Here is a 27,949-nt window from a genome sequence, read left to right as displayed (position 1 = left end):
ATTTGGTAATGCTAATTTGGTAATACTTCTTGTAGTGCCACAATGACTTTTATCAAAAGTATCAAAAAATCTGTTATCATCATCAACTGCTAAGTACCTAGGACGATCATTGCTATCCAGGAGCAACAGTGCCACCCCCAGGGGGGCACTGGGCAATATGTGGAGATACTTCTGGTTGTCACAAGTGAGAGAGATGGCTGCTACTAGTATTTAGGAGGTATAAACCAAGGATGTTGCTAAATATCCTACAATACATAGAACAGTCCACCACAACAAAGAATTATCCAATCTCAGATGTCAACAGCGTTGAGTCTGAGAAACCCCAAATAGAGCGTTCTGATTACTGAGAAGTCCAAATTAAAACAAACGAGAAAGTGAGAAACGAATGCAGGACTATATACAGGTACGTTACAGAAATGAAAAGGCTCCCACTTTTGTCATTCCATTTCGGTTTAGAAGGGGTTCCTTAAAGCTTACATGGATATAATATCACATTCCACTGCAGCTTAACTACTGTAAGTATTGATTCCTTCTGTAGTATGTCTATACATTAACCACCTGGTATTTTTTACTTTGGAGAGTCTAAAGGATAATTACTGGCAATACATTAATATTTATAATAGGGGCTGCAACTTGAATACTGATGTGAATATACTGCATGCCCATGTATAGTTTTCAAGCTTCTGGATCTTTTTGTGTCTTAGTACAACTCTAAATAATTGATAATTTGTGTAATTTTGGGAGTTGTTTATGCTCCTGATGAGGGAAGAACATAGGAAGAAAGTAGGAAGAACACAACATAGTACTTTTTAAAAGAGTAGAATATGTAGGATATCCAAATGTCTTCAATATATAACTGCATAGTCTTCTACGTGGATTTTACAAGATGTACACATTTGATAAAATATACCAAATGAATATATGAAACAGTAAACACTGACTGTACTTTTGAATTCTATTACGTTCATTATATTGTCTTTATATGCTAAGTGTGTATATGCTCATACACATAAATAACTAAAATTAAATTTGTTGAGGAAAATACAAGGCCTGAGATGTCTACTGTTCCTTAGCTTGCAACATATCACAAATTCTTATAACAAAAAAAAGCCCACCACCCACTAGATTGTTAGTTGCTAGAAATTAGAATCAGTCCTTATGAATTAGCATTTTATTTGGACATATAATAATACACAGCAACTTGCTTAACTGATGCCATTTTAAAAAGGCATTTTCATTTAAGGCAAATTCCTAAACTGTTTCCTTTTCTATCTTTTTTTGTTCCCGTAAGATATATTTTGTCTTTTTAGATCCTTCTACACTAATGAAAATTCTGTGTATTATTACTACTACTCCAAAAAAAGCATTCCCTATTTTCCTTTTTTTTTATATTTTACAGAAAAAAAAATTTACCCTATTTTTTAAAAACTTGTTTGGAGGAAGAAAGTAATACTTAAGATTTGTATTCCTAAATAATGCTGGGTCAACCATACATTATATACACTTGCATTTTCACTACTGGTTGAAAATAATGTGCATAGGGATAGAAGTCATTGATTTTGATGAATGACTAAAATTCTAGTTTTTGCGTTCTTTTTCCCACCGGTTTTCACATATAATAGGTAAATCAGGTAGCTTCTCTCATATTTTGTTTTTAAATATATATATGTAGTTCACAACCCTCCAAAGATGGGGAAACTCTACTGATAAAATTAAACAATATTTCTCAAAAATCCATGATTCAGGGAAATGAGGAATAGAAAATTTAAATGTTGTGGTGCAAAGTAGGGTAGTTTAAAATAATTGTGGAAGTTTTCCTATAACCTGTGGATGAAGTGCAGATCCTCCTGAAGAAAATGAGGCAGTTAAGACCTGCTGAGATGTGGTTCCTTGGGGGAAACAGAAGAAAAGTGGGGATTCTTGTAACACTGTCTGAGGCAGATGGATAAAGGGTAATGAGACGTCAGAGCCAAAAGATGCAGCTGCTCCCCCTGTAGGGGGAGGTGACTGAAAATCACTGGGGTCTGAAGAAGTGATTTGTGAGGAATCACTGGAATATTCTGGGCTTCCTATTGGCCAGTTCTGTCCGATAGGCTCTACCACAGAAACGGTCAATTCTGGGGCATGGTAATTATGCTTTTCTTCAGTCACAGGCTGCAGGTAGCCATGTAATCCAACTGATTGAGGAGGCAGTTCTTCTTGATTCAAGTCCACTGCAACCTGCCGATTTCGGTAAACACGCTGAGGTAAAATTCCACCTCCTTCTCCTGAAGAGGAGCTTGGTGTGTGAACATGAAATTCAAATACACAGTTGCTTCTGCTCTCATTGTTATGAGTTAACACAGCGGGCGCAGAATGAGGAACAAAGACAGGGTGAAATTTCAAACGTGTAGCATCTGTACTGATAGGTGCAGAAATACTAGAGAGGGGAGATCCTGGACTCAATCCAGAATCTAATCTTAGATTCTGAAGGTGTCCTACCAGGAAAGCCTGTCCAGATGGAAATTCAAAGACAGAACTTGAAGTAGGGCCCCCTTGTACTGGCTTCTGTTCAGGTATCTGTTTCATAGGACTTGACAGTACTGATGAGTTGTATGGAATGCCCTCATACTGTTCTGCCACCCGGGCCTGGTAATGTACCCCAGCTAGATACACTGCTTCCTGAGGAATAAAATAGTGAGCTTCTTCTGGAAGTACTAGTCCAGGTCTATAGTCACTGTAAACTTGAGATGGTTCACACATAGGATGGACCTGTATCTCACATGACTCTCCAGTTACTCTACTGGCTGTAGTACCCAGCATAACTACAGCCTCTGGTGTCCAGTGAGTTGGGCTGCCACCAGGCGGAAGAAGACTCTGGCCGACAGTCCTCAGCAGGGGTGGGAGGTGGTGAGTTTGGGCTTCCAGGAAGGAGGTGCTCTTACGCCGCTGGGAAATGGCTACTTTCGGTGGGCAGGTGGGAGGTGGTGAGAAAGAAACTGGACGTTCATGAATAGTTGGGAAAAATATCTGTGATTCTGGGTATGTTGGGGTCCCCCCACACGGATGCGCCATGGACTGAGGCTGTATCAACATGAATAAGACAAGTAATTCATACATTCATATGTGAAATTACATCAGACATGCACAACTGGGTAGTTTTGTGTAACCCTATGAAATGGTTACACCAAATTTATAATTAATAAATAAATAACAATGCTTCTGGAAATTATGTGCACAGTAAAAACCCATTAAATACATCCAGGGCCAATGAAATCAATCTGTGGGCTCTTTGCTTTAGATAAGAGCTGCTTTTCCATAACTTTTCTCTCTCAAAGGAAATGAAGAATTAAACTTTGTGAGTTATTTCGTTTTTACCCACACTTAAAGTTTACTCTTAAGCATTAATGTAAATTATATCAACAGAAAAAGAGTTAAAGGAAGAATAAGAACTAAAACAAGGCATAAAAGTCTGACTAGTTCTATACTGTAAGAAGTATGCTTTAATTTAACTTAATTTAAAGTGAACTAACTTGCCCTATATACTTATTATACTGTGATATGTTAGAGGCCTTCAGTGTTATTTTCTTATCAATTAATAGTATGCCTTCTAACCAGAAATCAGAAGAGATTTTTGGTAGATAGTAAAAGATATATAATTTGACTAGTGACAGTAATGTCTTTCTCCTATCTATCCCAAACTAGATGATTAATAGTTTTACTATATTTTTACTACACGAAACATGTTACAGAGTTAAATCACAACATGTCCACTTTTCGGATCCTAAATAACAGTTGCATACCCATAAAATTTCTTTTTTCTTTTTTTGAGATGGAGTCTTGCTCTGTCGCCCAGGCTGGAGTGCAGCGACACAATCTTGGCTCATTGCAACCTCCGCCTCCTGGGTTCAAGGGATTCTCCTGCCTCAGCCTCCCAAATAGCTGGGACTACACATGTGTGCCACCACGTCCAGCTAATTTTTGTATTTTTAGTAGAGACGTGCTTTGCCATGTTGGCCAGGCTGGTCTCAAACTCCTGACCTCAGGTGATCTGCTCACTTCGGCCTCCCAAAGTGCTAGGATTAGAGGCATGAGCCACCAAGCCCGGCTGTAACCATGAATTTTCTGATTCTGACATCCTGGTGTTCAAATCAACTGACAAGGGTAATATAAATGATAGCCAATTTTATTTGATAGCACTTTTTATTCAAGAAGCAGTTCTAGATTTAAGACTAAATTTAGAAACATAGCTTGCCAAATGCAAACAATATACACTATAATAAATCACTATCGGCTGGGAGTGGTGGCTCACGCCTATAATCCCAGCACTGTGGGAGGCTGAAGGGGGTGGACCACAAGGTCAGGAGATCGAGACCATCCTGGCCAAACATGGTGAAACCCATCTTTACTAAAATACAAAAATTAGCTGGGTGTAGGGGCATGCGCCTGTAGTCCGAGCTACTCGGGAGGCTGAGGCAGGAGAATCGCTCGAACCCGGGAGGCAGAGGTTGCTGTGAGTCGAGATCATGCCACTGCACTGCAGCCTGGCGACAGAGCAAGATTCCACCTCCAATAAATAAATAAATAAGCAAATAATTTACTATCACGGACTCCCCCTTTTAAAAAAATTCAGTTTCATTCTTCCATAGGAAAGATCCTTATCGAGCTGGCAAAGTAGACCAACTGTTCACAATAGCTAAAAGAGGATTTCTATTTTCAATAAGAATGCTCATTTTATTGTTATTTACTCATGGTATGTCTCAAAGCCATAACATTGTACAGTTCTTCATTCTCCTAAGTAAAAATCAGAAAATTCTTGGGTTGCTAGTCAGAAAGTTAACTATACTCTTTATTTGGAAAAGCAGCAGCAAGAACCCACATGCTTAAAATAATTTTAAGAAATATATCTTTTATAAACATTAATGGAGCCAAAGAAAGTCACACAAAGAGCTACAGTCCCACCTTAGGTTGAAACCTAAGGAAAAAATACTCCCATGGGGGAACATTATGTAGCCCTTTGGTTTGCTGACATTATCATCTTACATAAATGAATAAATTAAAATAAATGTTCACTCCAAGGTTATCCTTTGCTGACTAAGGTTACTAAAAAAAAAAAAAAGGACTCATCCAGTTTCATTAGTGTCTCCTTAGAATAAAGTGAGGAGAAAAAATGTTTGGGTAATGTTCGATAAAATTTGCTTTTGATTAAGGCAATAACTTTAAAATTAAGTAATACTTTTAAAACTAGAATATGAAAATGAAAGAATTTTATGTTGATAGGAAATAGGAAGATACAATAAAAGGTAAATTTTATTGGACACATGCTGGTATGTGCCAAGGACATTATAAGTATTCTCTCTCATTACCTCCTTGCTTTTTATTCCCCTTAGAGCCTCATTACAAAAAAAGTTTCCTAAAGGAATAACTGGTATCCTAGAAGCATAATATAACTGAGTTTAGTCCTGTTCTTTATTCAATTTTAATTAAAATTCTTGTTGCCTGGATGTATTCATTGGTAATAATTGTTCATTTGTCAGAAGTTTACAGTTACATACAGTACTGACAAAGAGGGAAGGCAGGCTGGAGCGTCGGCGCTTGCGCTGAGAGGCAGAGTGCATAGGCAGGACACTCTCCAATGCTTTAGAAAGCTTTTCGGCAAAAGTTTCCTCAGGGGCAGTCCGAAGGAGGGAAGGAGAAAGAGGTGCAGACAGCACTGGTGGTGGGGTGGAAGGAGCGCTGGGAGAGACACGGGACAGAGAGGGAACAGCAGAAAGATGGGGAACACAAACCGACATGCTACGGCCACGAGGAGGCTAAACAGAAAACAAACACACACGTGAAAACACAGTACTCTGAAAACAAAATAAACAAAAGCACAATGATAACAGGGCATAGCTGCATAAAGAAATGTTCCATCCTCTCCCAATTCCACAAAGTCAGTTTTTTTTTTTGAGGAGAGCTATAACTCAACATAGCACATCTGACAGATCACAACTATTCACAACTATTCTAGGTTGTCAGTCAAGTACAGGTTTTTTTAATGAATGATCATGATAATGATCAATTATCATGCTAAATATTCTGAAATAACACCAAGTGTTATGAGTGTATGAATTTAAGAATGACCAGCTGACTGAAGGGTGCAGACAGGGAAAGCAATGAATATTAGCTTGCAACTCTGGCAAACTTAAGATTCAACAAGAATGAATTCTATTAGTTTAAAGTACATTAAAAGATACAGAGAATTTTAAGATTGGATTATTTTGCAAGAGCTCTGGAAACCTCAGAAAAAGACTCTCATTTCTATTTTAGAAGATATGAGATGGAAAGTTGCTGGCTCACAGTATTTCTTATACTTGCCACTCTTTATTTGTAAAGGTAAAAAGTCATGATCTACTACTAGCAAAAAGTTTGGCTTTCTAGAAGAAATTCACAATTGGATATAGGAAGTATTTTGTACTTTTACAACGTAATCAATGGGAGAATATCTTCAATCTGGATCTCTGAAGAATAATTTAGGCTGGGCGTGGTGGCTCACACCTGTAAATCCTGGCACTTTGGGAGGCCGAGGCAGGTGGATCACTTGAGGTCAGGAGTTCGAGACCAGTCTAGCCAACACGGTGAAATTGGGTCTCTAATAAAAAAATACAAAAATTAGCTGGGCGTGGTGACGGGTGCCTGTAATCTTAGCTATTGGGGAGGCTGAGGCAGGAGAATCGCTTGAGCCCAGGAGGTGGAAGTTGCAGTGAGCCAAGATCATGCCACTGTATTCCCACCTGGGAGAGAGAATGAGACGCTGTCAAAAAAAAAAAAAAAGAATAACTTGAAAAAATTTTCAGGCACAGGGTTTAATACAGTTATAAGGCAGTATGAGCAATACTATAAAGGTTGTCTTGAATAAGACTGTTATTTTCCTTTTAGATGTTGTGAACTATGAAAACTATGTTTTCATTTCCAAAACTTGGCTGTGTAGAATGCTTTGGGTCAAATCTGTGGCCCACCAATAGCAAGGATTTAAAAATCATCATATGATTATTTAGTTCACTCCTGTTTTAATTTCTCTCCAGCCTTTTTTCTTTTATTCTAATTTCTAAAATTTCACTTATAATTTGTCTATATTATTGTAAGCCACATTCCTGAAGTGAGACAAGAATTAGACAAATTTTTAAATTCTCAATATTTAATAATTCTTCATAATACCTCCATAGAATACTGTCATTAAAAAGCAAGAACGTCTGCTTTTAGAGCATCAATAAACATGGCTATATTAGTGGCTCAAATACTTAGTATCTTCACGTCATTCTACTTGCTTTCTAAAACAGAGAACTAATGCTCCCCCATGATGAGTATAGACAAAAGAAAATTTAAAAAAACAAAACAAGAGTTTTAGCAAAATCTAGTTATAATAATCCAGAAAAAAATCAATTAAAAGTAGAAACTGACAAGAAATGCTGACAAGTAATATTTGTCAGAACACAAAAATATATTTTCTGTGCAGCCTTTATAAAGTTATTCTATCCTACCCTCACTTAATTATTTTAAAGAGAGAAAGTAGATTGTTAAAAAAAAATTAGTACATTAATTGTTTTTTATTTGTGTTATTGTGGCCATTCATCTTGAGACCTAGCCAAAGCAGGATTAAATGGACTCTGAAACAAATGAACATCTTTTATTCCAAGCTGTAGGATAAAAAAATCAGAACAAGCAGAAGTATTTTCTTAACAGAGAAAGATTTTCATTTAAAGAAGGGCAAGAATTCCACAAAGTTTAGATTAAAAGCTTTCTGAGAAGGAGGGGGAAATCTGTCTGCTTAAAGATCTCACTAACAAGTGCTATACGGTGACAAGTTACTTATTTTCTAGTACCTTTCAGAGGCAGATGACGTATTTTATTTTCCTCTGAGGTCAACAGAAGAAATGGGGTATTATCTGATGATCTACTTTAACATTCTCTATATGAGAAGCAAGAGTGCCTAATGTAAAACATAGGATAATTTTGTGTGTGTGTGTGTGTGTGTGTGTGTGTCTCTGTGTGTACAAGCATAAAATGTTTCAGGAAATAATTTCCATAAGTTGATTCTGAAATCAGTAATAAAACAGTTACCAACTAAAGGGAAAAAGCAAAAGAACATATACTAGGGAAGGAACTTGTGTCCAACACAGACTTTAAAAGGCAGGAACACACACAGCAACTGATGATTAACTCAACACAAGCGCTAAATTAAACAGTCATTCAAATAAAGGATTCCCTCAATCTAGAGTACCCACATGCAGCATTCTATAATGGTTTGAAGGTCTTACCTGTGTTTTGTACAATACAGAATCTTACAGGAAATACTTAGTAATTATTTTAACAAGCTTTTGAAAAACTCTCCTTGCCCCACCCGCAAAACATTTGTATGTCCAGCTTTTATTGCTGTGAATAGTTTCAACTCAAGTGCTATAGAGAGCATTACCTTTAGTAAAAATGCAGACTAGTCTAAATCTTGTATGTAGTTGCTTCATGTAGGCAGTTCAGCTAATGCCCACACATTAATGTCTATATCCTACTCTACCAGGACTACTCTAATTATACTCTAGAATAAGCCTTTAGAGATACAGCATTTTATATTTTCTACTTCAGACTCATACTGCTACTTGGTTTGTACAAAGAATTTTAATTTAGCAGACTATCCATTGGCCCTCACTGTAGTATTACATTCCCTTAAGCATTTACTTACCACACTTGAGGGTGGATATACCCCATGGGGCTGAGATTGTGCTTGGACAGCAGAAGGTACATGCCCTGGGACTGTGCCTGTAGAATGTGCCTGTTCATGTTGGGAACCATATGAAACTGTCTGCTGGCTGCTCACACGAGATTCTGTGAAGACAGAGGATCCCTGACCACTGTCAACCGTCCCATCAGCTGAAGGAAAAATGAATCACCCAAAAAAAAAAAAAAAAAGGAAAAAGAGAGAGAAAGACAAATCACAAAATGGAGGTTCACATTTTCTCATATTTTAGACCCATTATATTAGGGGTAACTAGTTATTCTTTGCACAGATTTGAACTAAATAAAAAATGAATTACAGCCATATTCCTTAGATTTCTATATTTAAATGAGGAATCCATATGGCTATCACAGAATCTTATCACCTGAAGACTAAGGGAAACAACATGGAACACTATAAGCCTTAAATTTGACACAGCTTTCAAAGTATGGAAGCCAGAAGGTTCTCAGTGTTAAACAGGTAATTAAATTAATAACCAGTGTTCTCATTAGTTTTTAGTCTATACACCACTCAGCTTTGCTAAAAGAGCTCAACCAGACTGATGGGTTCAATTTTAGTAGCCAAGCCACTTCATTCTTCATTATTAATTCCATTTTATTTAAATAAATTGTGAAAAGTAGAAATCTACAAATTGAAACCTCCAGGATGTTGGAGTTTATAAAATTATTTTGTATCCTAATCACATTTCCTTACTGCCCCATCCTTCTATTCTCCTAGTCACAGATATAAGAATCAAGAGAAGCTAGACAACAACCATTTCAAATTTTGTATAATAGCAGGATTCATAATTCAAAACCAAGAAGCCAATGCAAAATAACAAGAAGCTAAAAAAACCAATTAGGAGAATCAGCCTATCTGTCCACTTCCCAAGATACGTACATAACACAGATATACTGGGTTGCTGGTACTGTAGCTGTTGATGTTGATCTGCCTCGGGTTCTTCAGGTTCTACTTGGGTAGAAACTGAAGCTGAAGTGGTAGAAGCAGTAGGTATGCCGGTGCTAGCAGAAGGGAGCTGCTTGATTCCTGTCTGGGAAGCATTCGATTGTTCTACCTGCTGTTTGAGACTGCTCTCTTCCTGCTTTTTTTTTTCTTGCTCCTCCCGTACCAACTGCCGCTGCTCTCGTTTTCTCTTAATTAATGATACTCTGTCTTTGATAGCTTTAGCCATGGTCTTGTGATCACCTTCACAGACATACCCAGACTCTACCTACAGAATAAAAGGGTATATTAAGCAGTAGTACAGTAGTATACTGAAAGAAAACAACACCCGCCCATTCGCCCCCCCACCGCCCAAAAAAAGGCATTGTCAAAAGTCGCGAAGAGGAGGAACAAAGAATTCTCTCAGGACTGGCCTTAACCGAACTGTAAAATTCCTGGTCTGCATTATGCATTTCCCTACCATCTTTGTAGATACTTGAGGAGTGGGTACCACCATTTTTGCAGAAACTCGAAGGGTAGGTATACCTTCACTCCTTATAACAAACAACAAAACAATGGGGCAACGAAAACCTCAGTTCCTAAACCAAGTAAGGTACTCTGTTCTATTCACTGTATTTCCCCCTCACACGTAACCATTAACATTAACCTGTGTTGACTTTACTTTCTTTTACAAGGCAACCACTTAATCTGATAAAACAACTGTGGTACAAATATGAAGATTTAACACTGCTCCTCCCCTCCAAAAAAGCCAAAAAGCTCAGATAATACAAACAACTAACAGTTAAACACAAGTAACTCATACCTGATCTCTTCCCAGAGGCAACTACCACTTTTGAATGGTTCTTATAAATCTGAGTAGAGATATTCTGAGTTATCTTTCCATAATAATTAGCTATTTTGGGCACTATGGCAAGCATAAATTTGGGGAAGGGTTTCCTTATGGAAGAGTGATCTTTTAGACATACTTCAAATAATAATACATCAAAGGCTTCCTACTAATATTTGATCAGGAAAACTCTCTTCAAAGTAAAAACAATTCATGGTCCTATGTCTGTTTATAGGGTTCATCCAGATAACTGATCAAAGGCTAATGCACCAATATGTAGAAATGTAACTTGTCATTCTAAATGAATGATGCTTATATAAACTGAGAGTCACTCAATCTTACAGACCTTTCAAAATGACTTTAGAATGCATTCTACTAGTTCTACCTATCTATCTCATCCATCTATCCCTATGTGTATATATATCTCTCTACATATTTTCTCAAAAATAACTTTTGGCCAGGTGAAGTGGCTCACACCTGTACTCCCAGCACTTTGGGAGGCTGAGGTGGGAGGATCACTTGAGATCAGGAGTTCGAGACAAGCCTGGCCAACATGGTGAAACCCTGCCTATACTAAAAATACAAAAACTAGTCAGGCATAGTGGCACGTCCCTACTGCTTGAGTTCAGGAGTTTAAGGCTGCAGTAAGCTGTGATTATCAGGCCACTGCACTCCAGCCTGGTGACAGAGCAAGACCCTGTCTCTCTCTCCCTCAAAAAAATTTACTTTTAAAAAAGACTATAAAATCTAACACCCATTATAAAAGCAATAAAAAGAAGGGAGTTAAAAAAACAAAAAACACACACTGGAAAATCCCACTAATAACTTTTAGGGCCATCACAATTTTCTGTCAATGGGATATGTCACACACAGCACTTCATCAACTGCTTTTTTGCTTAATAATAGTATCGATGTATATAAGTCTAAATCAATTTTTAAATGGCTAGTTAATGCCAATTTACCATTTCTTGAGCAACATCTTCTGGGACATCTCTCTCTAAATCAAAAGAAAACTCAATAGCTTCATTGTCTTTGTATTTTCCCTTTAATTTCTTAATATCTTCAATACGTAGCCATAATTTTATGGCTATTTTTTCTCCATCATCTTCTTCTGCTAATTCTACCCGTACTCCTGTTTCCTCTTGGAAGAAGGCATGATTCAAAAGGTCTTTGATGGAATATCTTCCAAACAGAGGGGAAAGAAAAGGAACAAAAATAAAACACCATTAGTTTGAAAAAATAATTTTCAAATGTGGCCAATTATTATTATTCACAGAAGAAAAAAAATGGGAAAAAATACATGGGAAAGTTTGTAACTCATTTTTACATTGCTGCATTTGAATGGTAACTACAGAGGTTTACTCTCAAGTTATAAAACATCATAACAATCTCATTCATGAATAAGAACTGATAGTGATAATTTTTAAATCCAATGATCTCTTTAGTAATAGTACACTAGTAATGGTGAGCTAACACAATTGGCTCTATTAAAGCTTCAAAATACCACATGATCATTTATATAGCATTTTATAAGTAACATAAATCTTCAAATTTATGATCTTGTTGACCAACACCCAATTCAATATCATCTCCTGATTATTGGGAAATGGAGGCGCAGAAAGGTTGAGAATCTTGCTCACAGTTATAAAAGGTGTAAATGCTGAAATAAAAACTAGAAAATAAATATTTTTGTTTCTAGTTTGGTACCTTCTAACAGTAAGCTTTATTTACACCAATAAGTTCTCTTAATCCTTGTTCAATAATTTGTGTACTGGGCAAGCAGAAGTCTGATTGCGAAACAGTCTTCAGATAAAATTATTTCACTATGCCAATAATCTAATAAGCTGCTCCATCAAGAGTTGAAACAGGCTGGGCGCAGTGACTCACACCTGCAATCCCAGTACTTTGGGAGGCCAAGGTGGGTGGTTCACCTCAGGTCAGGAGTCCGCGACCTGCCTGACCAATATGGTGAAACCCCGTCTCTACTAAAAATACAAAAATTAGCCGGGCGTGGTGATGTGCACCTATAGTTCCAGCTACTCAGGAGGCTGAGACAGGAGAATTACTTGAACCCGGGAGGCAGAGGTTGCAGTGAGCTGAGACTGTGCCACTGTACTCCAGCCTAGGCAACAGAACAAGACTATGTCAAAAAAAAAAAAAAAAAAAAAGAGTTGAAACAAACATTCCTTTGTTTATAGTAAAAAAAAAAAAAAAAAAAAAGAAAAGTTCCTGAAGAGATTTAATGACCCAGCATATATACAAATGAAAACTCAAACTAAATTTTTACTTAATAAAGACTTAAAAACCATGAAGTTAAGCTCTCCTAAATAATGATGTTATAAAAAGAATGAGACTGGAGAGGTGAAATGATGGAATTCTTTAATTTGGTTGATATATCTGGTTGCTCTCATTCTTCGGGTGGTTGATTATGCTCAATTTGCAATTTATATTTGTACTAGCTGGTCTCCTTTTTCTTTTTTGGAGGATGGAAGGGGGTGGCAAAGATAGACTGTTTTCCAAAAGCAGACACTGGACCTTCACCATGCCTAACGGGTGATGAATCAGCTATATGGCAGATCAGATACTTGCTACTCCTCTAAGAAAAGTCCTCTGTTAGTACAAATGACTAAGCCACATCTCTTTCTAACCCCTGGGTGAAGCCTTCTCTTTTTACTTAGGAATTTTTGTGTTTTGCTCTTCTTCAATTCCGGCATAAGGACAGCAAATCAGACCTATAATAGTTGAGTTGACTTTAAAGAGCCAAGGTTTTATTTCACCATTTAGAATTCAATGATAAAGGACTAAGGAAAGATTTCCTGTGTTAGATACTAAACTCTTTTTTGAGTTTTACAAATCATGCTGATGTTTTAAGTAAGTAGTTCTCATGGAATGTAGCTATGTTTACGGTGGTTCTGGTTTACTGAAACTCTACCAAACCATATTTTTACAGTGTTCCAGTATATCACATCTGTATAACCATAATGAACAAAACCCTATCTTTAAAAATGTTACAGGCACAAATAGAGAAACCAATCACAAATATTAAATACACCGAAGAATGAGTGTTGTACTCAAAGCACATTACTTTTTAGGTTTTGTTCAAGTATCACTCAGGTCAAAAGAGGCAACTTACCTTTCATCTTTGTTTTGTCGTATGCATCCTTCAATAATTTCCTTCACTTCAGGAATTGCTACTTTGTCAAAACTGGCTGGCTTCACCCCCTGAAAAGCATAAACAGAAATACATTAATAAAAAGCAGGGTCTTTGAACTTTGTTTTTTTAAATTTCCAATTAAGGTTCTTCTAGGTTCCTTTCTTACTATCCTAGCTTTTTTTTCTGATTTGCCTGCAGGAGTTGGTCCACACTACCCTGCAGTGTCACAGTTGGGTAGTGGCAATTTAGCTCTTCACAAGAAAACATGGAACAGTGACAGTGGGGTCACTTACTTCCATATGTGGCAATGAAAAAATTTAGGCAGATGTTAATAATATCTTCTGCTGTGTTTCAAGTAAAGGGTTATTGACTAAAAAAGAAAGCTAAATGTTCTAATCGGTTAGAAGATCTTTTGTTCAATCTTGTTCCCTAAACACATCAATCAATACAGGATTTAACTATTTGGAACACCAAACCCATGTATGGGCATGAACTCAAATGCTTAGTTTGGCAGGCATTGTATTATCATAGTAATCTTTAACAAACTCAAAGGAGTTGAGGGTTTATATTGTTTTGGTATGATAACTGAAGGGCAAATTGTCCTGCACAAATAAAACACACTGAAAAGTAAAATATTGGACCCATGCAAAAGACAAGCTCTGCAATTAATCTCAGAAGAAAACTCATTACCACTATTACATGTGATACTACATAGTAGTCATCACAGTAATAGTTTAGAATCTTTATAAAGAATAAATAAATTCTTTCTTTTTTTAAAAAATTTTTGCCCGAGATGGAGTCTTGCTCTATTGCCAGTCTGGAGTGCAGTGGTGCGATCTTGGCTCACTACAACCTCTGCCTCCTGGGTTCACACAATCCTCCTGCCTCAGCCTCTTGAGTAGCTGGGAGTACAGGTATACACCACCACGCCCAGCTAATTTTTTTATTTTTAGTAGAGACGGGATGGGGGTTTCCCCATGTTGGCCAAGCTGGTCTCGAACACCTGACCTCAGGTGATCTGCCCTCCTCTGTGTGTCTGAGCCACCACACCCAGACAATAAATTCTTTAAAAATAAATTTTCAGGTTGGGCGCTGTGGCTCACACCTGTAATCCCAGCACTTTGGGGAGGCCAAGGTGGGCGGATCACGAGGTCAAGAGATTGAGACCATCCTGGCCAACACGGTGAAATCTCGTCTCTACTAAAAATACAAAAATTAGACGGGCATGGTAGTGCGTTCCTATAGTCCCAGCTACTCAGGAGGCTGAGGCAGGAGAATCTCTTGAACCCGGGAGGCAGAGGTTGCAGTGAGCCGAGGTTGAGCCACTGCACTCCAGCCTGGCAACACAGCAAGACTCCATCTTTAAAAACAAAACCAAAACCAAAACAGCAATGTGTGGAAAATACACATAAGATGTAAGAACCAAATGCTGCTGTCTAAGAGGTGGGGTGAAAGAGAAAACTATCTCATCTATTCTGACCTCATCTAAGTCACCACACAGATCGAGAGCTGAAGCACTGATACGCTGTTCAAGGGGCACTTCAAGTCAACAGACACATAAAACAAAGGGAATGGAGTTGGGGTGGGGCGGTCAGAAAAGTTAAGTTATTAAATATACATAATTCTAATTATCTATAGTTTCAATGACAGATATGGTAAAACAAAATTAGTAACTAATAAATCACAGAAACGCATGTAATCTCTCATAGATCTAAATGAAATAAATGAAATACATCAAATAATTAACTCTAAAGTCTTTTAAGTACAAGAGTTATATCCAAAGCTGGATAATACTCAATTACTCATTGTATTATTCCGAAGACCCAATTTGGAGAATTCTACTCCCAGGGCTAACTTTTCACAGCAAGGAACTGTGCAGTAGGGCTGACCCTAAAGTTAAATTCATGTATTTAAAAGCTTCATTTATGAGAATGACTACAAAGATCACTATCTGTATTTTCCTCATCTTATTTTTCCAACTCCATCTAAGTTTTTCCCAGCTTGTTTTTATCTTCATATAATTCTAGTGAAAACAAAATAATGCTGCTGAAGCAAAGGCTGCTTTAATTGAGCAAGCTGGTATTTCAAACTTAAGACTTACGAAAATAGGAAATGCAAGAAAAAAATGAATACTATGCACTAAAAACTCTCTGGTAGCAGAAACTGAGTACAGTTAGCCCTTCTTATTCATGGTTTCCATGTCTGTGGATTCAACCAACTGTAAATTGAAAATTTAAAAGAGAAAACTGCATCTGTACTGAACACGTACAGGCTTTTCCCTGTCATTATTATCTAAACAATACAGTATAACAACTGCTTATATAGCACTCACAGTGTATTAGATATTGTAAATAATTTTTACATGTAAATATTATGGGTCATTTTACATTTCTGGAACTTGAGCATTTTCAAATTTTGGTATCCAGAGGAGTGTGGAGTCCTGGAACCAATTCCCCAGACAAGGAGGAACAACTGTATTTTGGTTTACATTTGGTTTTAGTTTTCTACAATAAACATGTAAAAACTGCATAAACTTTTTTTTTGTAAAGATAAGTTCTTGGCCAGGCGTGGTGGCTCACGCCTATAATCCCAGCACTTTGGGAGGCCAAGGCAGGCGGATCACCTGAGACCAGCCTGGCCAACATGGTGAAACCCCATCTCTACAAAAATTAGCTGGGCAGGATGGCGGGTGTCTGTAATCCCAGCTGCTTGAGAGGCTGAGGCAGGAGAATCACTTGAACCCAGGAGGCAGAGGTTGCAGTGAGCCCAGACAGAGCCGTTGCACTCCAGCCTGGGTGACCGAGCAAGCCTCTGTCTCAAAAAAAAAAAAAGAAAGAAAGAAAATAAGTTATTGCTCTGTTGCCAAGGCTGGAGTGCAGTGGTGGGATTGTGGCTCACTGCAGCCTCAAACTCCTCCTGCCTCAGCCTCCCAAGTAGCTGGGACTACAGGCGTGCGCCACCATGCCCAGCTAATTTTTTGTCTTTTTGGAGAAACAAAGTCTTGCTGTGTTGCCCAGACTAATCTCGAACTGGGCTCAAACGATCCTTCCACCTTGGCCTCTCAAACTGCTGGGATTACTGGCGTGAGCTAACACAATTGGCTCTTCTGATTACTTTGATAGCATTTTAAAAGTCTAGGGCCAGGTGTGGTGGCTCAAACCTGTAAGTCCCAGCACTCTGGGAGGCCGAGGCAGGAGGATCGTTTGAGCCCAGCATGGGCACAAAGCAAGACCCTGTCTCTCCAAGGAGACAAAAACTAGTGGGGTGTGGCGGCACATGTGCCTGCAGTAGTGGGGTGTGGCGGCACATGTGCCTGCAGTCCACTTACTCAGGAGGCTGGGCCAGAGCATGATTTGAGCCTGGGAGGTAAAGGCTGCAGTGAGTCATGATCGTGCCACTGCCCTCTAGCCTGGGTGACCCAGTGAGACCCTGTCTCAAATAAAAGATTCCTTCTTCCATAAGCACATACATTTCAGGGGAATGTATGTAGCCTACTGGCAATAAAACTATGTATTAATTTAACAAAGCAAATGTATACCGATTCTTCTGTTTTAATCTAGCATAGGCACATTGAAAGGAAAGAAACATTTAACAATAAAAGACTTGAATTCAGTGTGAACAGAAGTAGTTCTGAGCTTCAGATTTCCTGTCTAGCCAATAATGGTAATACTTGTCCAACTTGTCTATCTAAATTTACAACAACTGAATTCAAATGTCGTATCTGGGTTCAAAGCTCTCTGAAGTATTAAGTTCGCTGACCCAAGGCTACCTGAGTAAAAAGGCAATCACCAAAGATAATAAAGGAAGGAAAATCTTCTCTTGAACCTGCTTTCATCCTTGATTATCCTTAATAATAATTCTCTTGCTAATCCTATCCCTGCCAACATGTATGAATTCACTACTTTACAAATAGGAATACTTATTGAGCAAAACAGGTATTAAGATACAGCAAAACCAGTAACTATGCATAATACAACTTAACATTTAGTAGGTTCTGCTGCTATTTCAACCTTTAGTCAAGAGTTTTGTATAGAAAATTCCATACCAATGCTATACCACATATTCAACTACTACTACTGCCTTAAAAAATGTACTGTAGGTGCCAAGGGAGCCAATAAAACTGAGACACACCTTACCAGTCCAGTAGCTGGTATTAAAAGATTAAGACTGCTTAATGCTACCCACTTAAATACTGAAAAATATAACAAGGAATTTTACCAGTCAGCAACCATCAATAAGCCAGGATTATTAAACTACCTAGCAGAGGTATTCTGACTCATTTAAGAAGCAAGCATATACACGTATTGTATATTAAAAGTAAAAGTGTACATGCAATGATTATGAAACCTCACTGATAGTAAAAGTGACCCACAGAAAAGTCATCTGGGACATGTAATAAAAAGCTGTTTAAAATAAATACAAAATTACAGTTTTTAAAATATACTTACAGGCTTCTTGTTCTTAAGACATGAGAACTCAATGTAATTTTTATAACTGATAATTTTTGAAAGGTGAACTAGATTATTCTAAAACACGATTTTAAGCACCAGACAGAACAAAATAATGATAACAAGATGTTTTCATGATAAAAGAAGAAAAAAGAACTAAGCTAGATAAGTTGGGCTACTATCTTACACAGAACAAAACTAGAGTTTGTTAAGGACATACAGCCCTCTCAGTCCACTCCTCCAGAGCCAACAACTCACTGGCTCTACAGATTATTTTTCTCTTACTTTTCTAATTCACAAGAGTTATCTTTAGGCAGTAGTGTCATATTTTTTTTGACTTGGGATAGTAGCTTATTTTTCTTCATTAAATATAAGTATTTCTTGAACATCTACTGTACACTCATTACAAAACACAAAGGCCACTTCTGCACAATTTTAAATGGGGTACAAAAAATGAACAACTGTAACTCTATGACAGCACAATAAGAGTCTGATATAAGAGAATGTTTATCAAATTTTATGTTGCGTTATTTGAACTAAAAAACCCACAAAAACATGTACACATTTTATGGACTGACTTCTCATTTGAATTCTATAGACCATGTTTTGCCAACTAATCTGCTAGAGAAACAAAAGTGGGTCATAATATGGGGTTCTCTGACTCAGTCTTTCAGATCCTAAAAACTGCCAGCACTTGCTTCTTAAAAGCTTATGCTTTGACTGTGGTAGGGTAACATTAACAGGAACTCTTAATAAAAGTAAACTTCTCCCTAACCATTCAGAATTAACAAAAGCCTACCTCTTCCTCACACGGAATACAGTATAAATTCACTAAATTATAGAACTCTAAATATTTTTAAAGCATTCTCAAGTTAACAATTTCAATATTTTAATGGAAACTTTCTACCAATATCAGCAAAAAGGCTACAATATAGACTGATATATATACTGGAAATTCTTACCTACCTCATTTATACAATCCTTCTGAGGGCAGCAACAGCAATGAGAATGTATGATGACAAATACCGAGCAAAAGTCTTTCTTTGTAAAAATATCCATCAGAAAAGGCAAAACAGATTTCTTATTGGAGGAAAATGAGGGAAAAAATGGCTATGATATACATTAGCCCACAGCATAAGGAAGGCAGACATCAAAGTCAGACTGAAACACAGTTTCTTGTTTAACACTAGCCATGCTTCCCCAACTCTCAGACATGAATTTGCTCTACTCAGCCAACAATAGATCTATTCTAGATTGACAAAACTACATGCCCAACAGCAGGAAAACTATTCTGTTAATATTCCTCCTGCTTCTCTGCCAACAGTAATAGATTCCTGGACAAGCAAAATGAGATTTTTACTTGCTCAATGCTCCACCTACTTTGTCCACAGGTTCTGTCTCCTTGACCTATCAAAACCTTTCTTAGATGCTTAACTGTATGTACACTAGAAACCCATTTACCGAAAACACTCCCTTTCCCCAATCATTTTGAAAGCGTACTTTAAAAGAAAAAGGGGATTTTCAATGAACAAAGTATAAACTCAGAATATGTAGCCAAACAAACACTGGACAGGGAATCACAATACTGGGGCTGGGTTGTCAGTTCAATCCATCGTATACTATGTTTGCATGACCTGGACTATATCCCTTACATTTGTTTTTAAAGTGGAGATAATAGTTCCTCTCTTCACCTGATTTAAAAGGCAGTGATATTAAGGCAGACTGCTTTACTACTCTTTCACAGTACATTTTTAAAAAATCAACAGTATTTATGTACACAAGTGGTATGAATTTTTTGCTTCTTCTCCCTCCTATAAAAGTCTCAAAATTAAGACATTCCACTTGCTAGGAAGATCTCATAGACCCAAATAAAAACTACTTTAATTTTAGTGATTAAGGGAAAGTTTTTCTTCAGGGCATTAACAAAGATTGTAGAAACAGCATTGCTCATTGCTTTGTTATAATGGGTAACAGATTAAAGTCCTCTCTCCCTTGTAATTTTGTAGGCTTGAATCCTGATGAAGACAGTGGATACTAAGGCTTCAATTACCAACAGGAGCATAAGATAATGGCTTGGAAGCTGTTTGGAAGTAATATATCTAAAGGTTAGAAATGCTACCAATTCTAACAGGCTATCTCAAAGCAACTACCACTAATCTCTGGCTCAACACAATTTATTACTACTAAGGAGTCTAGGATGTCAGGTATTGCTCAGAAATGCAGCAATGTGCGCTGCAAAAGTGCAGCCTACCTCTAACTTAAGTGTATGAACAAGCCTGTGTAGGACCATGCTTGGCTAATGAAAGAGCTAGAAAACAAGTGCCATGTGTCCTGCTTCAAAGATCCATCAGATATAAAGATGTGGGTAGTTTTAAAACTCTATTAGGCAACAAATAAACCAAGCTGAGGGGACTTTTGGGGGCTTGAGGAGACAAAGGTATGATGTAGGCACAAATATCTAGATTCTTTTTTTTTTTTTTTTTTTTTTGAGACGGAGTCTGGCTCTGTCGAACAGGCTGGAGTGCAGTGGCGCAATCTCAGCTCACTGTAAGCTCCGCCTCCCGGATTTACGCCATTCTCCTGCCTCAGCCTCCCGAGTAGCTGGGACTACAGGTGCCCGCCACCTCACCCAGCTAGTTTTTGTATTTTTTAGTAGAGGCGGGGTTTCACCATGTTAGCCAGGATGGTTTCGATCTCCTGACCTCGTGATCCGCCCGTCTCGGCCTCCCAAAGTGCTGGGATTACAGGCTTGAGCCACCGCGCCCGGCCAAATATCTAGATTCTATAAAGAGCAACCTTTTCTATAAATCAAAATAAGAGTTTTCAATATACACAACAAAAATACCATTCACAAATAGATAACAGTTTACACATCTAAAGTAATTCCTCTTTCTCTCAAACTCAGTGCCTTTCTCTGGATTTCCCCCATTTTTTTCAATCGTGTCATTATTTCCATAGTCCAGAGAAGAAACCTTAGTCATCGTTGGATGCTTCTTCCCCGACAATATTTAAATACTACTATTATTCTCTATGGGCTCTTAAAACAAAGATAGAGTTAAAAACAACTGGGAAATGGTTTTGTGACTAGTACTCTTACTCTTCTCCAACAGCCAAAGATCTCTGACCAAGCAGAAAAAAAAAAAGGTTTTTACTGGCTTCTTTGCTGCCTCTCAAGTCATTGTTTTTGTATTACAAAAGTAACCATCAAAGTTCCAATTTCTAATACCTCATCTCTTTAAGCCTAGACCAATTTAAGATGGGCCTCATATTTCCATTCTCTTCATCTCCAATTTGTGTTTTACATTGTGGCTAGCTCCAACCATCTGATATACATTTAAGCATCTGACATTTAACCATTTCCAATCATCTGATATCATTTAATATAATCACACTGCTCAAAAATGGTTAATAGCTCTCCACAGCTACTAAATGGTCACAGGATCACAGATCTAGAAGGAACCAGATTAACAGTCCTTCCTTGTTCAGATGACAGAAATGTGGTCCAGAGATTAATTCTACGTCAAAGTTAGAATTAACCCATTAGCCAGCTAGGCGCGGTGGCTCACTCCTGTAATACCAACACTTTGGGGGGCCGAAGCTGGCGAATCACGAGGAGGTCAAGACCGTCCTAGCCAACGTGGTGAAACCCTGTCTCTACTAAAAATATAAAAATTAGCTGGGCATGTTGGCACATGCCTGTATTCCCAGCTACTCAAGAGGCTGAGTCAGGAGTATCATTTGAACCTGGGAGGCAGAGGCTGCAGTGAGCCAAGATCACAGCACTGCACTCCAGCCTGGGAACAGAGCAAGACTCCATCTCAAACAACAACAACAACAAAGAATTAATCCATTAATTCAACTGGTTGACTATGGAGTGTCCCATCTAGTCTAACAGCTATCGGGCAATCTGCTAGATCCATTGCACCACCTTCAGCACCTATAAGACAAATGTATCTATATTCCAGTGAAGTATGGGCCTAATCAATGGTAAAACAAAAACTAGAATCCAGATTTTCCAGTGTCTAATTTAATGTCATTTCTAGTCCATGTTATTGTGCTTTTAAAGGTGGTATGAAAATCATAATCAAACTTCCACCCACATCTTTACCCAATCTCCCCAAAGTAAGTTCAAACTGGTTACTTGTTCACTGAATACTTTAGTGAACACTTCTACCAACAAGAATACTTTTCCTATTCTGCCCCCTTTTTTCAGTCAACTGAGTCTTATGCTTCTTTCAAGGTATACCTCAAATCATATATACGTATAATCCATTAGAGAAAGTAGCAATTACAAAGTATTAATATGAATCTTTTAGCATTTAGGTTATCTACACTATATCAGAAAACTCAGTACTGCTGTATTTAAATATGGAAAACAATCTTTCTACATCCTTTCAGTTTTTATTCTGTAGTCTACTGCCTTGTGAATTACAGATCAATATTCTGGGTAGGTAAGTAAGGTCAGCTTTTTTGAGGAATTCTGAAATAATGATTTAATTAATAACTATTATTTAGTACCTAAACACGGGGAATTGCTACCACCTTTAATCTTAATCAAATCACAGTAGAATAATGAAATGCTTCTGAAAATCATGCAAAATGTTCCTAAGATACAGCCCCTCAATACTTGAACTTTTCTTTTACATTTATAACCTAAATTTGCTGGATGGACTGGTTCCTTATTAAGGAACCAGTTCAGCTAATTCCAATAGATTTTCACTGATAGCACAACAAATTCTAGCTGCTAAAGAAATAAATACAAAGTTTCCTTCAACTTTTCAAACACCATCTAATCAGGAATCAGTCTCACTTGTTTGAGTAAAAAAGTAGGGTGAATTGCAATCTGTTATATAAAAACTAAAAGGAATTTTACCCTAATGGCTTTAATTCTGTTTTTCCCAGACAAAATGTTCAAACCTTGCAATCCAAAAGCTAATGGAATCAGTGACAAAGTCAAATTACACAAACAAAGTAATTAAAAATCCCCATTATTTCTAACTTGGTTGTTATAGGGCTGGATTCAGCCAGATTCTTACAGGTATGAACCACTAGTTTACAGGAATTTGAACATACCTTATGATCCCATTGGAAAACAAGCCTCTTCGAACTCCCTACCAAATCAAGCTAGCTCTATCAAAGAAATTAACTTACTCATGATTCCCCAAGGCTCGTTACTCTCTGAATGCATGAAAGCTTGTGCACTGCTCCAGTTCAAATGCACTGTCCTTCATATAAAAAGCTGATGTCATTGCTTGCTGCAGTTATTATTATTTTAAAAGCACACCAAAGTTGTGCTAAATATATTCCTACTTTTACTTGGATCTTCTCATTATCAGTGGCATAGATTTTCATGATAACTGGGTCAAGATTATAAGTATAGCATACAATTAAGAAGTTTTTCTCTGTTAAACAGGGAGAATGAATCTTTGCTCAGAGCTCAAAACTGCAGTACCAGACTTTTGCTACTCACATCTCCTAAACTTTTTACCCTCAGTTTTCCTTGCGGTCTAGAAAACAGATTAAAAACAAAACAAAAAAGAGGTAAAGGAAAATAATGTTAATGTTTGTATTAGTATCATGTTAAGAGAACCTTGATTTCTGACTACTATTATTTCTCCTGCATGTCCTTAGGCAAAATACTTAAACTCTGAGTCTGTTTTCTTACCTGTGAAATGAAGACATTATCTACTTACCATGATATAAAAGATTAAAACCGTATATGTAAAGTACTTTGCAAGGTGAGGTGATTGACAAGATTACAAATAAATGTTAGCTCAGTCTCCTGTTTAAAGCTTGATTTTATGTGACACTTATGAAACACATTTAAATTAATGCAATTTGCTGAATGTCACTGGTTAAAATAACATAAAAAGAGACACCTTATTTCACTACTAAATATGTATTAATAATAATGATGTTGATGATAATGGTGATACCTATTAGGCACTGATTGATAACCACATGCCAGGCACTTTGCCTTTCTCATTTAATCTTAACAAATACTTTAGGCTCAGAGAAGTAAATAATTTGCTCAAGGTCTCACAGCTGGGCAATGACATTACCGGGATTTGAAAGGAAGCAGATCCAACTCCAGAGCCTGTTTCTTCCACCTAAAAAGGCAATCCTGAGTTGTTCAATACAAACTCTTCTTTGTATCCTTTTTCTAAGTTAGTACTAAATCTACAGAAAGGGGAGAGTGGTTTGCTGGTTACTAAATAGCCAGGGTATACACAATAGACCTGGAATGAAAACCAGAAATCTAGAGTGGCTGGGGTCTGTGGCTGTGTTTGTATCAGGAAGCCCTAGGACCTCTTCCAATGGATAACCATGCACGTTTCTTTAATAAGTATGCAACAGTTAAGCAGACTGACACTAACATAATTTTAAAATTAGTTAAATTTACTAATTCAAATTTTAAATCCCAAGCTGACTTAAGAGAAGGTACAATATTTCAAGGCCTATTTCAACACAGAATCATCATGATTGCTTATATAATTATATAAATTATATTATCTAAGAACTTATTTAAACGCTCCACATTTATCTCAGCACCCAAAACATAAGAAAACTTTTAGAAAAGTAACAAAGATCATAGCCCTTTTTATTCTTTGCTAGAAGCCAGAAGATGGGAATGGAGATTGGTAAAATCTAGACAGTATTTCCTAGGCAAGAAGTACAATAATGGACAGTGCAGAATTAAGTACTATAGAGCATACACAACTAAATTTTCACAGCTTAGAGGAAAAATAAAGCACAAATGTATGCCACCTGCAGCATCCTTAGAAACTAAGGAATCTAGCACAGTTCCAATTGTTTTTACTCCACATTTTCTACAGCTTGATTTACTAGTTTTCCTTTTTAAAAAGCAACAACCAGGCCTGGCGTGGTCATTCACGCCTGTAATTCCAGAACTTTGGGAGGCCAGGGCTGGCGGATTGCTTGAGGTCAGGAATTCAAGACCAGCCTGGCCAACATGGTGAAACCCCCGTCTCTACCAGAAAATACATGTTAGGCGGCTGTGGTGGCACATGCCTGTTGTCCCTCTCAGTTACTTGGGAGGCTGAAGCAGGAAAATCACTTGAACCCAGGAGGCATAGATTGCAGGGAGCCAAGATCGCGCCACTGCACTCCAGCCTGGGTGACAGAGTGAGACCCCGTCTCAAAAAAAATAAAGAAAATAAAGAAAAATTTAAAAAAGCAACAACCAAAAAGGCAGAAAAAATGTAAAATTGCATAGAAATGCTATAATAATACAATTTTTAAGTCAAATTGGTTACTTATGTGACTTAAAAGTTTACATGAATGACTGAATAATAGTTTATTTAAACAACATTTTGCTATTATACTATATAGCCTACTTTTAATTTAATTAACCAAATAAAGGTACATGGAACTAAAAAAGACCTTAAGGGATTAATGACCCAGCTCATACTTCTCAAACTTTAATGTACATATGAATCGCCCTTGTACTATGTAAAATGCAGATTTTAATTTAACAGGCTTGGAAAGGGGCCAAAATTTTACATTAAATACAAACATCCTGAGATGCTGATTCTGTTGGTCTGAGGACTGCACTTTGCATGGTTTGCTAAAACTGTGGTTCTCAAAGGTGTGGTATAAAGACCCTTCAGGGTCCTCAATATCCTATCTTGTGGCCTATAAAGTATTTCCTTTCACAACTACATATCTGCATGAGGCCAGATTTTCTTCATGTTACTTCAACCCAAACAACATATTGTAACAGACTGAATAGAAAAGCAGATATGAGAATTTAGCAATCTTCTTTTAGACTAGACATTAGATTTGCAAAAATGTGGAAATGCCCCTCTTCTCAATAAGTTTTTAAAATTTGTTTTGGAAAATATTTATTTGTCATAAAAATGCTTCTGATGCCAACATATACAGGGCTTATGTTATTTATCATTTTTAAGTGCTTTTTAAAATTCTATTTTAATTTATAATAAAGTAGATAGAACACAAGTAAACAAAAGCTCTTCGGGGTCCTCAATAACTTTTAATACCATACTGAACTAATCACTCAAGCCTGGGCCGGGCGTGGTGGCTCATGCCTGTAATCCCAGCACTTTGGGAGGCCGAGGTGGGTGGATCACTTGAGCTCAGGAGTTCCAGAACAGGCTGGCTAACATGGTAAAACCCTCGTTTTAACTAAAAATACAAAAATTAGCCGGGCATGGTGACAGGCACCTGTAATCCCAGCTACTCGGGAGGCTGAGGCAGGAGAATTGCTTGAATCCAGGAGGCACAGGTTGCAGTGAGCTGAGATCATGCCACTGCACTCCCACCTGGGCGACAGAGACGGACCCCGTCTCCAAAAACAAAACAAAAAAATCACTTGAGTCTCTGTTAGCTGTCTTGATCCCGTCTCAAAATTCTCAGGTGACAGAACCTCAAAGCTTTACCACCAAGGCCTCTGCAATATTATACAATGTCGCCAAGTTCATTATGTCCAATTACAGTTTCTCTTCTTTCTTATGTAACCTCCTGAAGATCAAGAAAACAGTTGTTGAGCATCTCCCTCTTCCAATAACGAATATAAGCCCCTTCCCTCAAGAAATTCAAAGGAACAAGTTTTAGTTTTACAAATTGACAATGATGGGTCTTGACAAAAAAGGACTCCTAACATTAGAAAAACTGTCTTGAAACATTTGAGGGACTACCAAGTGAAATTACGATTTGGTCTGCCCTATGAAGTCTCAGGGAAGAAAGAACAAGGTGAGAGTAATTATAGGGTAAAAATTATGGGGAAATACCTACCAAAAAAAAAAAAAAAAAAAAAAAAAAAAACAGACCTAGCCCCATAATGGAAAGAGTTAAGCTAGCTGTTCAGAAATTACAACCGAGATTTGAGAACCTACAGAAGATCCTTTCTAGTCCTGGGATAGCCTTTCTACCTATTATTATTTTCTGCTTTATTTGCACAAAATAGTTTTTCCTATTCTATTAGGTTCGTGCAAAAGTAAGTGTGTTTTCTGCCATTAATATAAAATACATTGCTTTTATAGGTACATCAGTTTCTACTTGCTGCTATTCAACTTCATTTTAGTAGGATAATTTTGAAGGTCACCTTAAATTTCACTTCTCTTTCATAAATACAACTCCCCCAAATTTATAGAATGCCTAATTTTGACTATATTTGATATTCCTTTGAATCATTTATTCTTCAAAATATTAATGAGTGCCTACAGTGTGCTGTGCACAATGAATATAAACAACGATGTAATAAACCAAGCTCTAGGACAATACCTTTTAAGACACTATAATTTTCTCCTTCATGTATGCTATAGTCTGAACGTCTGTGTCTCCCTGACATTTTTATGTGGAAATCTAATGTCCAATGAGATAGTATTAAGAGGTGAAGGTCTCTGGGAGGAGAGATCAAGTCATGAGAGCAGATCAGGTCATGATGGCAGAACCGTGAAAGGGATTACTGCCCTTATAATAGTCCTGAGGGGGCTTGTTTGACTCTTCCACCATGTGAAAATGACATGAGAAAGTCTGGTGTATGAGGAACAGAACCTCACTGGATACCAAATCTGATGGCACTTGATCTTGGGCTTTCCAGCCTTCAGAACTGTGAGAAATAAATGGTTGTTGCTTTATATGCCACCTGGTTTATGGCATTATTGATATAGCAGCCCAAATGGACTAAAACACTGTTCTCAATCTCTCTCCAGATTAAGAGGCAGCTATAGAGTTAAGTAGTTTAACAATGAGAAAGAGAGGAAGAAACTGAAGAACTAAAGGGAAATAAAACCTACTGAATAGAACAAAATGTAGTATATATATGCAATGGAATAGTACTTAAC

The 27,949-nt window shown here is 37.4% G+C and overlaps 1 protein-coding gene across 15 annotated transcripts in view; it reads right to left on the bottom strand.

Moving 5' to 3' along the window:
- The window catches only part of WNK1 (WNK lysine deficient protein kinase 1), a 156,613-nt gene that overhangs the window by 39,557 nt on the left and 89,107 nt on the right, over positions 1-27,949 (bottom strand). For 14 of the 15 annotated variants that reach the window (XM_037988649.2, XM_037988650.2, XM_073020324.1 and 11 more), the window contains exons 5-8: positions 13,654-13,742; positions 11,483-11,702; positions 9,632-9,962; positions 8,699-8,886 (exon numbers count right to left, since the gene is read on the bottom strand). In XM_037988649.2, the coding sequence (XP_037844577.2) occupies positions 8,699-8,886; positions 9,632-9,962; positions 11,483-11,702; positions 13,654-13,742 (828 nt within the window). Of the gene's footprint in view, positions 1-1,824; positions 3,064-8,698; positions 8,887-9,631; positions 9,963-11,482; positions 11,703-13,653; positions 13,743-27,949 lie in introns of all 15 variants that reach the window. The other variant, XM_007967122.3, reaches the window with a different exon arrangement.

Source organism: Chlorocebus sabaeus, chromosome 11, assembly GCF_047675955.1.
Source record: "Chlorocebus sabaeus isolate Y175 chromosome 11, mChlSab1.0.hap1, whole genome shotgun sequence".
NCBI lineage: Eukaryota > Metazoa > Chordata > Mammalia > Primates > Cercopithecidae > Chlorocebus > Chlorocebus sabaeus.
This window is presented reverse-complemented; position numbering and strand designations above follow the sequence as displayed.